This window comes from Anas acuta, chromosome 20 (genome assembly GCF_963932015.1).
Source record: "Anas acuta chromosome 20, bAnaAcu1.1, whole genome shotgun sequence".
NCBI lineage: Eukaryota > Metazoa > Chordata > Aves > Anseriformes > Anatidae > Anas > Anas acuta.
The window spans coordinates 9,223,156-9,237,552 of NC_088998.1; the positions used below are offsets into that span (position 1 = coordinate 9,223,156).

The window sequence follows — 14,397 nt, forward strand, 5'->3', positions numbered from 1 at the left end:
ATACAGTGCGCTTTTTTTTTCCTGAACCGTGATTGAAGTCAAATTAACATATTTACCTTCAGTGCTCCCAGGAGTAGCATTAAAAAATTCAAGAGGTGATTCAGAATAGTCTCCGATTTACTATGTTTAAAGCTGGATTTCATTTCTCAATAAAACCATGCAAACATTTGACTCCCTTTCAGCTGCGCACTCTGCTTCCTCCCCGTGCAGGTCCTTGGACTTATCAACAGATGGTAGCGGCGTTATTACCACCACGTTCCCAAAAGGAAGCTTTTTATTTTATTTTATTGGCTTTTTAGGATGGGGGAGAGGGAGAAGCAGGGAGAGAGAATGAGAGTGGGAATGAGTTGTAATAAATAACGCAGAACCGTAGCTGCTATTTTAATCTGGAATAGGGAAAGATATTTGAGCATAATTGTGTCTGGCTGCCTGTGAGCTCTAGTTCAGCGTGTGGTGCTGGTTATGTTATCGTGCTCTGCCTCAGTTTATCTGTAGATGATAACAGTTTCCTAGGGCAAATCATGAACCTTAATTTTTCTTATATTTTGACATCTTCCCAAGAAAAAAAAAAAGCCCTGTAAACGCTGAGGTTTGAAATTGAACCAAGCTGTCTGCGTTATTGCCCAGTGGCTTCTTTATTCTTCCCAATTACTGCCTGGGAGCTGTCCTGCCTGTGCTGTGATTTATTTCTAACGCAGTCGGGTTCAGCTTGGGTCCTACAGAAGCAGAGCTCAGCAGTGCAAACCCCCATCCCCAAACCCTCGGCTGCTCCTGCCATCGCCTCTGCCATGGGCTCCCCAAGGAAGCGCCGTGTTTCCATACACCGGTGCCTGGATGCTGCAGGGAAAACTCCCCACATGCCAGCTTTCCTGGCGAGCTGATGCCTTGGGGACAGAGCCCGGGACGAGCCATGCACTCAGCCAGGGTGACTTTGAGGTCTTCTGGTGGAGCAGCCCTGGCTGGAGATGTTGTTTACCACGGGCTAGAGATACTGCGGCGGCTCTTTTTCCATGCCTGCTCCTAGATTAGGAAGTTATTTCAGCAGATGTCGTTTCCTAAGAAATGGGTTAATGCTTGGTGGTTAGAATGGTGTGGCAAAAAAGCTTATTTGTGTGAGGTTTTTGGCTAATTGCCTTGCAAGTATTACAGAGTGTTGCAGCACATTTCCTGGATTTCGCAATTGTGATGGTTCTGGTCTAACTGGCCAGAAAGATTTTAAAAATATAGAAATAAGTGGGAAAATAGAGGGAAATCACTTGCCGTGTTGTTGCAAAAAGCAGGAGGGCTTTGCGGTGACAAGCATCCAGGTGTCCCAGCGAGGACTTGGCACTGGGGCTGGGCACAGTTCCACATTTTAGGGTCTTGCTGGTGTTGCTGGGGGGCAGAGAAGGGGAGCCGAGCCCAGGGGGCAGCCCTGCCCCATGGGGAGAGGCAGCTCGTGGCTACCGACATGGCCAGAGCTGGTTCAATTCATTGCCAGTTAAAAATCGAGTAGGATAGAGAGAAATAAAAGTAAAGCATCCTCCTGCCTTCTTCCTGAGCTCAGCCTCACCCCTTCCTTCCCAGCTCCTCCTCCTCCTCTTCCCAGGAAAGCAGAACGGATTGGGGTCATGGTCCGGTTGGGTTGTGACCCAGGGGATGGCTCCAGGTTTGCCGAGCCTCCTCTGCTCGGAGAGCAGGGGTGGAAAACCCCACGTCTGGGCTGAATCCGGCTGCGTGGGGGGAGCGAGGAGGGCGGCGCTGATGAGCCCCATCTGTGTAGGGTCTGCGGGGGCTCGGCCTTGGGGTGGGCACCGGTCCCTGGGCTGCGCAAGGCTCGGGTTGGGTTCTGCCCAAGAAGCAGCATCGAGCGGGAACAAACGGACTTGGCTTCCTAAGCGTGGCATTTAAATGTTTTCCCAGGCAGGAAAAAAACATTTGCTTTTCATGCAAAACATATAAATCTTGGAAAAGTTCCCGAAGTTGCGTGTTTAACTGCTCACTTCTGTGCGTTTGTAGAAGGGGAGTGTTTATTCCCCTGCGTAATTATTTTCCTTTCTAAAAGGAGGTTGAAATGTTTGCAAGGAGGACGTTTTCAGGGACTGCTGGGGAGGAAGGAGGCCGAAAGGAGAGGCAGGTTTAATGAGGGTTGCTTCACCTTGCTGCCGCACAGCTGCAGGGAGCGAAGCCCCCTCCCGCAAGGACTAACCCCAAAAGCCGCGTTAACTGGTGTGGTTTGGGGCTTTTTATGCTTGTTTTATGAATTCTGTTGAAACATACCTGCTTGCTAGTTTCCTTTTAAATCCCAGGTGTGTGTTTCTTGGCTTGGGTTTGGTTTGGTTTGGTTTTAACGCCCGCACTTTGCTCCCACTGCAGTCCCTCCCTGGGGTCAGCACAGATCTGGCTGCCCCCATCCCGGCCCTGGCTGCGGGCACTTCTCTCACCTGTTTCTTATCACTGGACTCCCACCTGCTACAGGCACAGAGAATGGCTTTGTTAGAGCTTGATTAGAGCAGTTTTATGAGCTGGAGGTGGCAGGGATGGTTTTAAGCTAAAAGAGGGAAGGTTTAGGTCAGATATTAGGAAGAAATTGGTTGCTCTGAGGGAGGTGAGGCCCAGGCCCCGAGGAGCTGCGGGTGCCCCATCCAGGACCAGGCTGGGGGGGCTTTGGGCAGCCTGGGCTGGTGGGGTCGTGTCCGTGGCTCTGGGTGGGCTCACCCAAACCATTGTATGATTCCTGTCACTGCCCTCAGTGCGCATTTTGGGGCTGGGTCTTGCAATGGGTCAAAGCTGGGCTGGGCCGGACTGGGATGTACTGGGGCCTCCCTGTGATACAATGCTCTGCATGCGCCACACATGGCTGGGATTGAGCCGGGAAGCAAGGCCTCACACCTCTGGAGGCCTCACACCTCTCCGTGCAGACAAAAACCCCACAGGGCACATCTCATGGCTCCCTACATGTATAAACACTCCCTGAAGGCTCCACCGCCATCACCAGCGGCCTTGTTGGGCCTGGCGGTGTCCGCTTCGTGCCTCCTGCCACCTGCTGCGCTGCCCCTCGGCATCCAGCTGGGAATCAGAGCACCTTTTTTTTTTATTATTATTATTATTATTATTTTTTTTACAAAACGAGATTCTCTCGCAGTTGCAAAAGAGCTTTGGGGAAATCTGGTTTTTGTGGTTAAGGATCTTAGTCTGATGCGCAAGGAAAATTATGTGTAGCTTTTATTTGGCCCAAAGGATTCTTACAACATTATCCGTATTTCCTTTAATTTGTGGGATTTCTAGTAAATGGGCTTAAAAATAGGTCCGGGCAAAATGCCAGGGTACATATGAACAGCAAAAAAGCTCTGCACACTGAGCAGCTCGCTTTCACTTCTCTCTGTATGCCAGCTGTATTAACCGGGACAAAGGAGTAAACACTCACCTTTCGGGGTTAAATTTAATTACTGCTCTGGAATTCTTTGGAGGTAGATCTTGCTGAAGAGATACTTTAGCTCTGTGGTAGAACAACTACGGTATTTTTCTTGAACTGGGAAGAAGCCTGGCAAGGCAGCAGGAAGAAGTGCTGGTGTCATGCAGGAGCCTTGGGGTGGCAAAAGGCTCCGAGCCCAACAGCGGTGGGATCTTGGGGTGCTGCAAATGCCAAGATCCCCAAGCAGTCCCAGCTGAAGTGATTTAAAAGTGCATTTTTCCCTGAGGACAGCCACCCTCAGCAGCCCTTCCTTACGCTGCAATGTGCAGCTGCAGGCCCAGGGGTAAAAGAAAGGGGAGCACAGAGGTGGCTGGTGGCAAGCCATGGGCCATCCTCCTCCATCCTGCGTGTGGGTCTGGGGGCTTCCAAAAATGCCTTTTGGCAGAAGCAATTTTTGCCCCACTTTCCCAAAACCTGGTTAGGTAGATTTTAATGAAATTTTTGGCCATGGATCTGCAGAACTTTATTCAGAGTGCTGTGGTCGCTGCACTTCCCTGTCGTTAGCAGCAACTTGGGAGCAGAGGAGGAGGAGGAAGATGGGGAGGAAGGCTTCGGGTGTCCCCAGGCAGCAGTGCTGGGTGCTGGGGCTGTTTTGCCACACAATGCAGCAGGGCTGGGGAGATGTTCATGGAGCCATGGGCGTTGGAGAGCTCCCAGAGTCACTCAGACATGGTGCTGAGCACCCCGCTATGGGCTTTGGGGCCGCTCCCCAGCTGTGAGGTTTCCATCCAGCAGGGCCGTGTGTCCCTCCGCACCCACACCACCGCCTGCAGCACTGCAGCACAAGTTAGATCTCAATCTAATTCTCCAAATTCACCTCCTCGGGTTAAGATTTCCCGGCCGCCCCGCGGAGAAGGGCTGCTTTTGTTCCCTCAGAGCCCAAGGTCAAAGGAGCAGCTGCAGCACGGCTCGGTGGTGGATGCAGCTCTTGGGGCTTGGTGCATGGGGCAAAGGAGAACAAACAGGGAAGGAAACACGGCACAAACCCGGGGCGAGCACCAGGGAGCAGCGGGATGGGCACTGGGGTCGCTGCAGCCACATCCAGGCTCACGGCCACGGGCCCAGCTCTGGCACCGCAGCCCTCGCTCAGAACAGGGTCATCCCGGCTCTGTGCTTTGGATTTTCTTCCTAAAAAATAATTGGTTTGGGTTTTTTTATTATTTATTTTAATATTGTAATGGAGAGACAGCAAATTTAATATTTTCTGTCTTGGATGCGTTGTGATTTACATTTGATTTTAGGCATAATTAGAAATGCAAGTAGAGCGCTTTGTGTTTTACCTCTGCTTCAACTATTTATGGCATGATATGCAAATGAAGCAAGCTATGAATATTAAAGATTAGAGTATGTTACAAAGTATCACTGTCTTTAATGAGTTCGGTAATGGGCACAGGCTTCGTGCACACTTTAATATGGACGTATTTTATGTTGCGTACCGGCTCCGCTGCTCTGCAGCTATTTATGCCGTGTTTGGTTACCTCCCATGGGAGCGTGGCCATTATTTAAAACCTATCGAGCCCGCTATCAGCTGCAGTAGGTAGGTGCTCTTTTCCAAACGTGCCCATGACAAACGCTGCTGCGGCTGGGAAAGGGTGTTGATGGATTATTTCACCGAGCCCGTTTCGGTTCTCGTATAGGTCAATCCGTTTCATCTGCTGCAGTGTTGTAGATGGATCCGAGAATATGAAAGCGCTCGTCGACCTTTCAAGGTGCTCTGCAGCACCGGGAGGGAATCTTAAACATGCTTCAGCCAAAATGGAGCTGCTTCCTCTCAAACTGCGTGTGCCCGAAGAAATTAATTTTGCTGTTCCTCCCCAATTAGGCTTATTTGCATAGAATTATTTTTGGTTTATTGACACATCCGAAGTCATGTGAAGGAACATCTTATCCGCTGGTTAACTGCGGGGCTGGGCACCGGGGCTCCTCGGCTTAACCCTTCCTTGCTGTAGGAATCCGGGCAGTTCGCGTGGTTGCACCCCTAAAGTATGGGGAAAAGGGGAGAATTGGGGTCTGCGGTGTGCGGGGCCGATTCATCCCCCAGTAATCTGGAGAACCATCGTGGAGGCGTTGGTGGCTGGAGGACCGTGGGGAGGATCCCCCGTGGAGCCCAAGGATGATGGGGGGCGATGGGGAGCGTTGTGGGATGCCGATCCCTCCATCGCTGATCCCAGAGCAGGGCTGGGGCGGGGGGAACCGGGTGCACCCCGGGGAGCCGCGCGCTTCTCGCGTTGGAGGTATTTAAATTACAAATTTTGACGAGGAAGATTGTCAGCAGTATTCAAAACAGCGCTGGAATTCTTTTGAAACGCTGTCGAGCCGCGCCGCGGCGGTTGGGAAGTTTGGCACGCGAGAACTTGGCCCGGGAGTTGCTGCTTGGGTTTTTTTTTTTCCTTTAAAACTCAATTCATCTGTATGCAAGTGTCCCACACGCTTGGGGAACAACCCAGGGCTCAGCTGGCCTCAGGCAGAGCTATGTGCCAGCAAAGCTGCGGAAAGATTGGTCTGGGATATTGGGGGGGTGCCTTCTTGGTTAATGAGCATTAATAACGATTTGTACTTGCGTATAAAGACCCAATAATTGTTTAGTGCTTGTGTTTTCATAAAAAAAAAAAAAAGCAACCAAGAAACCGGACTGGGATGTGGAACCTGCTTGTGATGCCTGGCTGGATGGCACTGGGGTCTCCCCAGGTCCGCTGCCCCAAGGGATGAGGTGGGCTGCAATCAGCGCCCCTACAAGCTCCATCAGGGGCTTCGTGGGCTCACAGTAACCTTGTGGCACTCATGGAGGCACAGCGAAACGCGGGCATCACGGGCTGCGGTGACTGCCTTGTGTCCTGTCCTGCCTGTCACAGCACCTCCAGGTTTTTTGGTGGCTTTACCCAAAGCCCAGTGGTGCCACTTCTGCACAACATCCCGTGCGACCTCGTGTTTGCTGCTGCGAGCCTGCGAGTACAGAGTTAAATGTCTGCAGTATGTAACTTTCCTTATCTGCAAGCTTATATTTCCATTAAGGATCAAGCTCAGATGCAATTGTAGCTTCGCTTTATAGAGTACTAAAAGTTTAATGTATAAATGTCTGCCTTCGCCAGAACTTTTTGGCAGTGTCACTCCCCAGTGCTAAAATTCCTCCCAAAACACAGAGATCCTGCGAGCTCCGGGGACTCAGCCACCCTCAAAGGGTTAATTTATATCATGCCTACTTTTTATTTTGTGAAAGCAGGGAGAATAAACTGTAGCCAGAAGTAAGAAGTCATTAATTTTGAGACAGAGATGTAAGCAAAGTTTCCTTCCCCTATGCAGTTTGGTAACGGTAGGCTATGCAGTAATTGAAAAGTAAAGGCAATTGAATTACAGGCTCCTGTCCAAACGGAGCGCGAGTTTTTTTTTTTTTTTTTTTTTTTTTTTTTACAACCTCCATTGCATCAGAACTAGGCAGTATTCCTGATGTTCTCATGTGTGTTAATGCTGACTCACAGACTAACTTGCACAAGAAAAAAAAACACACAGGCAGCTCCACCATACTAGGTAATGAGCTCTAGCGAGAAGCAGCGTCTGATGTTTTGTAAGCTTTTCTTAATTGACCTTTTAAGATATTTACTTTATTTTAAGGCTTTCTGCTCTGTGGTGGCATGGTGGTAGGACTGAGTCATGCATGTTATATATTGCTAGCTCTGCTGTTGTGTGCGAGGAGTGAGGAGAATACGATTCAGCATGACACTTGTCTTTTTGATGCGTTACGGAGGTGAATTAGTGTTTGTGACGGGATGCAGGCAATGCACGGCTTTGCAGCAGGCGTGGTAACGGGGTGCTGTGTGCGTTCTGGTGCTTCAGGGGCTTGGAACTTTGGCTGGATCTTGAGGAGCTGTGTTAGGCTGTAAAAAATGAAATTCTGCAGAATAGTTTTATTTTCTAACCATGTCTCTCCTTTACCCCTTTCCCTGTAGTAATGTGGAAAAAAAAAAATACTTAGATGTTGCATTTTCTATTTTTGCATGTCCTTGCTTTGCGAGCTCTTAAAATCAGTGATAGATAAGGAGGAAGAAAAAAAAAAAACAACAAAACAAACAACCTAATTAAAAAATAATGGCAGCCACACGCCTCGCCTTGGCCGAACCGCTGCGCTTGGGAGGCAGGAGCCTGCCCGGGTCCGTGACCTCGAGCGGCGGCGACAGCTCGGGGAGGCTGCGAGTGACTCACCTTGCAGCAGGACGCATCCTGCAGCCCCGCTGCCAGCGCTGCAGCGGGAGGGAGCGCGGGGCGCTGCCGGGAGAGAAGCGCTCCCCGCGGGGACACGCTGCCACCGGCACTGCCGCCACCGCTCCCCCGGGAGCAGCATCCCGAGCCGCCCGCTTTCCCTGGGAACTTGCAGGAGCAGGCGGCTGCCCTGCGCACGCCGCTTCTCTGACTTACCCAGCTTGGCAAATTCTCTTTCCCCTGCCTTAACAGACCAGAAATAACCTCGCTTCGCTGCTTGCCGCCGGCTGCCAGACTGAAGCCAGGGGCTGTTAGCTCGGGGCCCCGCTTGCCTCTCGCAGCCGCTTGAACCCAAAGCGTTTTGGAGCTGCAGGAGCCCCGGTGCCGCAGCACGGAGCCGGGGAGCCGTGCCTGGCACCCGAGCACCAAACTTAACCTTGGCTCCTTTCCCCTGCCACGGACGGCATTGAGCAGCACCGGCATTCGCAGCGCTTTGCATCTCTGACCCCAGTCCCTTCCCTTCGTGTCCCTGCCCCAAATTGGGACTTCCAAAATAGGGGGGGGGGAACGACCCTTTTTTTTTTCTTTTTTCCTTTTTTTCTTTCTTTCTTTTTTTTTTTTTAATTTTTTTCCTGCTGGGTCTCCTGCTGCAGGCACATCCTGGGAGGGGTGCACAGCACCCACCCAGCACCTTTTGCCCCTTCCCTCCTGGGAGCAGCAGCAGCAGGGCTCTGGCACTGAGCAGCGTGCTTGTGCATGCTCCCCCTCGGGCAAAAAGAGCATTCCCTCTTGGTAAAAAGGGGGAAAACAGCCCCAAACCCTGCAGGCAGAGCCGGGCTGTCAGCGAGCATCCCTGCTGCCAACAGATCGGCACCTCCCTGCTCCAGCCCCGGCAGCCTGAAGCCCAGGGGTGCAATTTTTTAAAAATGTGATTATTATAATCATTTGTTATTTTCCCTCCCTCTCCTCATTTACAGAAGAAAGGGAAGTTTCTTTTGACCCGCTGGGGCCCTCCAGGGCAGGACTTTTCAGCTGTTTCCTTGTGCTCCTGGGACATGGCAGCCCTCTGCGGCGCTTTGTCCCCGGCCGCCGGAGGCTTTCTGCTGCCTTTGTCCTCCCGCAGCCTCACCTCTCAGAAAGTTACGGTAGGGACCCTTTTTTAGGAACCCTTTTTGGCTTTTTTTTTTCTTTCTTGGTTGAGTTTGCGACTCCCCTTTCCCCCTTGGCTAAGGAAAAGACAATTTAAATAAATTATCTAATTATTTCTGATTACTCCCGTGGGAGATGTGATGCCAGCATCATATTCCAGGTCGATGCATTTTTCTTTGTTGTCGTCTAGCCCTGACATTTCAGGCCTTTGAGCAGAAAAATACTTTAGGACAGAGCAAACCTGCTTTTTTTTTTTTCTTTCTTTTTTTTTTTTTTCCTCAAAGCATGTGAACGCAGAACCTGGAAACTCTCACAGAAGTTGTATCAAATGGCAGCTGAATTTTTTATGAACTTCTTGTGGCAAAGGCTCTGACTTTACAGAAGTCACGCAGAAGCGTACAAACTGTCCTGGTATATCTAACAGCTCACGTAAGAGGCTTCCATTAGAAAACAAGACGATGTTTTGTTTCAGTTGTCACATACCTGAAATAATTAGGAGGGGGTGCTTTGTTTGTTTTCAATCCGGTTTTGTCCAAGGTTTGTGGTGTTGGGAGAAGTCCGATCACCCTACAGGGACTCACTTCACCCTCTTGGTGTGGTGATGTCTGGCTGCTGCTGGTTTTAGGGGATGCGAGGTGTGGTGATGGGCAGGTTCTGCTTGGCTTCCAACACAACATTATCTCATTTCTTGGTCTCATTTCGGTTACCTGTAGTCCTGCCATGAAGGGGTGAGGTTAAAGGAGGAAGAAACCAAAAACCACCACTCCTGGCCTGCAGTTTAAGTCATTTGGGCTTCTGGAAGCTCCTGAGTGTTTGCTTGTGTTCTGGGTAGTGTTTCCAGCCCAGACGTCGGGTGCTGTCAGTGCCTTTACCATTATTTCTTAAATTGCCAGAGCCTCTCTCTGCCAGGGGCTGGCGGTGTGGGCGCTCACCTGTCGAGGCCTGGCTGGTTTGAGAGCAGAAACCTGCTGGGAGCTGGGGGGAATGGAGGGAGCATCTTGCTTCAAACCCTGATGCTTCGTGGCAAGATTAAAATGAAATCTGCCGATCATTTGCTAGGCTGGGGCACTAGTTTTGTTGCCTCACTGGCTCAGACATACCCCAAACCAGTGCAATTTTGGTTCTTTTTGAGCCGTGGGTGCCTCCTGGCACGTCTGACCTGTTTGTAGAGCATCTTCTAAGCAATGGTAATAATTCTTACCTGTTTTAAGTTACTTCATTCTGTGCCAGCAGGGCTGACCCCCCTAAGCAAGCCTCCCTGTGGAGGCCGGCCCTCAGAAGGAGGCTTGCTATGGGGCCGGCGTGGACTGGGGGGGACTGGTGGGGGAGCAGGGACTTGCACCCCATGGGGACATTTGTCCCAAGCTGCCAGCAAGGATCCCTCACTTAAATGTCAGTTTTCAACTTAAAACCCCAAAGCACGGCCTGCCCAAGCCCTGGGGCCTGACCACGGCCTGGGGACCCATGGGTGCCGCTCTGAGGTGAGGCTGGACAGGGACAAGGCCACCTCTTCTCCGTGTCCCCTCCTGTCACTCCAGCTGAGGTGATGAAAGCAGAAAGCATAAAACCCACGTAAAAATACAGGAATTTTTACAGATCTAGAGCAAACCCACGTTTGCTGGGGGAAGCTCCATGACTTTTTGGACAAGTTGGCAGCGTCGTGGTTGGAGGAGGGCTGTGGGCTTGGCCATTGCGGTGTCTTCTCCAACCTTCTCGTGGAGATGTGTGGTCGCCTCAGTCACCTCTTTGTGCTTTTATTTCCCTCATCAGCAAGAGGCAGAGGGGACCTGGGCCGATCTGGGAGCTCTGCCGGGCAGTGGCGGTGCTGGGGGCCGCCCTGTTTGAGGGCAGGCACTCAGATGGGGACGGGGGCAGCTCGTTGTGGTCCTGGGGGCACAGCTCGGTGCACCAGGCAGGTGCCAGGGCAGCAAAGTGGAGATATGGGCCAAAAATCTGGGGAAGGACCAAAATGGGGTGCCACAGACCATGTCTGCGCTCTCCCCTGTCGTCCTTGTCTAAGGGTGGCTGGATCTTTAATCTCTTAAATTCGAACTGCGTGTGACCATCTGAGCAGAGCCATTGAAACAAATCCTAGAGCAATAATTGAAATAAAAACGCTCTGGGCAAGAGATAAGTAAGCAAAGTAAGGCCCCACCCTCTTTCCCAGAAAATAGCACCAAACATGCTCAATAAATGCGAAGGTAATTTAAAATCTGAATCCAGGAGACAATGTGACTAGGATTTCATTACTTAAGCAAATGGATTTGCTTTTAGTGGATTCAGCCACAGACTGAAAGAAGCTTTCCCCAAGGGGTAAACATTTTTCCTGCATTTGAAAGGCTTTCTTGTATGTTCGGGGAGGGGGGGGGGGGCTGGCGGGAGGTGGGCCATGCCTGTGGCTGCCCACAGAGCACCTTTATTTCTTTATTTTGTGCTGACCTGGGCATTCCCGTGCCCCTTTGGGGTGGCAGCAGGGGGATGCCGGGGCTCAGGGCAGGATTTTGGGGCGCTGGGGTGCGGGGTGGGGGTGCTGAGGTGTGGGATGGGGGTGCTGGGGTGCGGGCTGTTGTGCTCGCCGCCCCTTCCCCAAGCCCGAGGAGTTACCAGCAGCAGTGCCAGCGCTGCAGACTGTTTGGAATAGTTTAAATGCTTTGACACTCTGGATGTACTAGATGGCAGGGGAGGCAGTTTACAGCGTAATTCATATGCAAAACTGCACTATAAATTTAAAACCTGTCTCAGTTGCCGTGGCACCACTAAGCATTTCATCAGCATACAGTACAGTATTTCTGCCATCTTTGTTTGCATTGCAGTGACTCATCAAAAGTCTGTCTTGTACCAACACTGAGAGCATTCCTCTGGCACTGATATTTCTCTGTTTTTAAAGCTTCGGTTTGAAACTGGCATTTACTTCAGGTCCCTAATCAAAGGGCTCTATTCATTGCAGAGAGCAGCCTGAATGTTAATCTGCATCCGGCCTATTCATTTAGATGCTGTGCACTGCCGTGGAGATTTGACTTGGTAAAAGCTTGAGCTCCAGCAGATACAAACGGAGGGGCTGATACTATTTTTTTCCCCCCTGAGCCATCGCCGTCACCGCACAGAGCGCAGCCGACGGGGCGATAAGGAGGGACCGGGGACCCTCCGGCGGGCGCTGGATGTGCGGTCTGTAAGGTACGTGCCCGCGCAGGCGGCGAGGGGTCCGAGAAGTTCCTCGCTCGGAAGAATTTTTTTTTTTTAAACCATGCAGATACAATTAAATTGGCTCTGAGCGCGTTCCCTTTTCTTCCTGTTACCCCGTGGCCTTGCAGATAGGACTCTTTTTTTTTTTTTTTTTCCTTTTTTTTTTTTTTTCCTTCCCCAGCACTGGGAACAGAGCAGCTCTTTGTGGGTTATTCTCTTTTCGGAACTGATTTATTTATTTTTTTTAATCCTTCTCTGATGAACTTCTTTTTTTTTATTATCATGATTATTTTTAATGATGTTCTTGTGATCTTTCGGCACTAGTTAAACGTAGTTTTTCTTTTCATCCGCGTTGAAGGCTGTGGGGGGGGGGATTTTAAATCTCTTGGACTGTGGCACGGAGCTCGCGGGGGGGGTGGCCGGGGTGGGGGGGTCCTGGGCTATGGCTGCGTGCCGCTGAATACGCAGTGATTTGCTTCGCCGGAGTTTTAGTGCCCAGAATGCACTAAAATTAACCTCCTCGGCGTCGCGCGGGGCTCGCGCACCGGCTCCACGTTCAGCCGAGCCTTCCCCTGGGATGTGAGAGGCGGAATTGCCCCCGCCGCAGGAAGGTACCGGGGTGGGGGGACAGAAAAAAAGAGGGGGGGGCTGCTCCGGGCTGTGCCGGGACCCCCAACCCCAGGGCATGTGTCAGAGGGTCCAGCGGCCTCTGGGCAGCACCCGGCTGGGGCTGGGGCATCTGCCCAAATTTTAGCTAAGAGCCGTTTTGTTCGGGATGATTCTGTCGGGAAGGGGTTTGGCTGTCGAAAGGCTTCCTCTTTCTGGTGCAAACGGGAAGGTCGCTTTGTGGAGTGCTTTTTTCATGGGAGCTGTTGCTCCCGACAGAATCCTGTATTTATTTCAGGCAAAATGGCACGTTGCTTTTATAAATATCTTTTCTGTAGTTTCAGCATCGCCGGTGGTTGTTGTTGTGTTTCTTATATAATGCTGCCCAAGGTCTGTCTGTTTTACGTGTGCTTTACTGTTCTCTCCTCTCCCATTACGGTTCAGATTTTCCTGCATAAAGTAAACCCCGGGGGGAATAAATCAGCGGTGTTTATTTAAACAGACCACAACTTTAAGAAAATATTTGAATTTTGGAATATCCCTTGCCATCCACCAATAGCATTTTCAGCGTTGTTTAGAAACATCGATAAGTGATTTTATAAGCAATTGCTTCTCTGCATTGGCTCTGAGCTGAGTTCGGAGCCTTTGATGTGCGGCGAGGCTGGTTCCTCTGCTGCTGCGTGTGCCGGTGAACTGTCTAAAAACGCTGTTCCTTTCTCCCTGCCTTCTCCCTTTTTCAGATGTGCCCTACTTTGGATATCCCTGCATTGAATGTCTGAGGAGCTCCAGCTGATCCTGAGCCATGTCGCAGATGTTGCACATAGAGATTCCCAACTTCGGGAACACCGTGCTGGGCTGCCTGAACGAGCAGCGGCTGCTGGGGCTGTACTGCGATGTCTCCATCGTGGTGAAAGGCCAAGCCTTCAAGGCTCACCGGGCGGTGCTGGCCGCCAGCAGCCTCTACTTCCGAGACTTGTTCAGTGGGAACAGCAAAAACGCCTTCGAGCTGCCGGGGACGGTGCCCCCCGCTTGCTTCCAGCAAATCCTCTCCTTTTGCTACACCGGCAAGCTCACCATGGCCGCGAGCGAGCAGCTGGTGGTGATGTACACGGCGGGCTTCCTGCAGATCCAGCACATCGTGGAGAAAGGGACAGACTTGATGTTCAAGGTGAGCTCTCCCCACTGTGACTCTCAGACCGCCATGATCGAAGACCCCAGCTCGGAGCCGCAGAGCCCCTGCAACCAGCTGCAGTCGGCCTCGGCGCCCTACGTCATGTCCCCCTCCATGCCCATCCCGCTCCTCACCCGCGTCAAGCACGAGAACCTGGAGCTGCAGGCGGCCGCCGTGCCCGGCTTGGCAGCCAAGCGGCCCCTCGAGGCGGCCACCCGGGACGGCTCGGGAGGCGGTGGCCCCGCCGCCGGCCCCCTGAAGCTGTCCCGGGTCTCCTATTATGGGGTGCCCAACCTGGCCACCCTCCTGCCCAACGTGCAGCAGGTGCAGTACTCGCAGGGGGAGCGGACCAGCCCCGGCGCCAGCAGCATTCCCACCACCGACAGCCCCACGTCCTACCACAACGAGGAGGACGAGGAAGACGACGAGGCGTACGACACCATGGTGGAGGAGCAGTACGGGCAGATGTACATCAAGTCCTCGGGAGGCTACTCTGGTAACGAACCGTCTCCATCCTTTGGTTTTCTGCTCTCCCCAAGTTTTTTCTCGGTCCTTCTCCGGGCAGTGCAGGTGGTTGGGGGCTGTTTTCGGGCTGTTGGCTTCGGGCACTTTGCTCGTTCACATGCGTTGCAATGCCTGC

At 51.9% G+C, this 14,397-nt stretch overlaps 1 protein-coding gene across 6 annotated transcripts in view; it reads left to right on the forward strand.

Annotated features, from left to right (window-relative positions):
• Positions 1-14,397, forward strand: part of NACC2 (NACC family member 2) — a 45,395-nt gene that overhangs the window by 17,239 nt on the left and 13,759 nt on the right. For 3 of the 6 annotated variants that reach the window (XM_068656764.1, XM_068656769.1, XM_068656766.1), the window contains exon 2: positions 13,327-14,253. In XM_068656764.1, coding sequence (XP_068512865.1) covers positions 13,389-14,253 — 865 coding nt within the window. In that variant the 5' untranslated portion in view covers positions 13,327-13,388. Of the gene's footprint in view, positions 1-6,913; positions 7,017-7,126; positions 7,197-11,744; positions 11,972-13,326; positions 14,254-14,397 lie in introns of those variants that run through there. The other 3 variants (XM_068656765.1, XM_068656768.1, XM_068656767.1) reach the window with 3 other exon arrangements.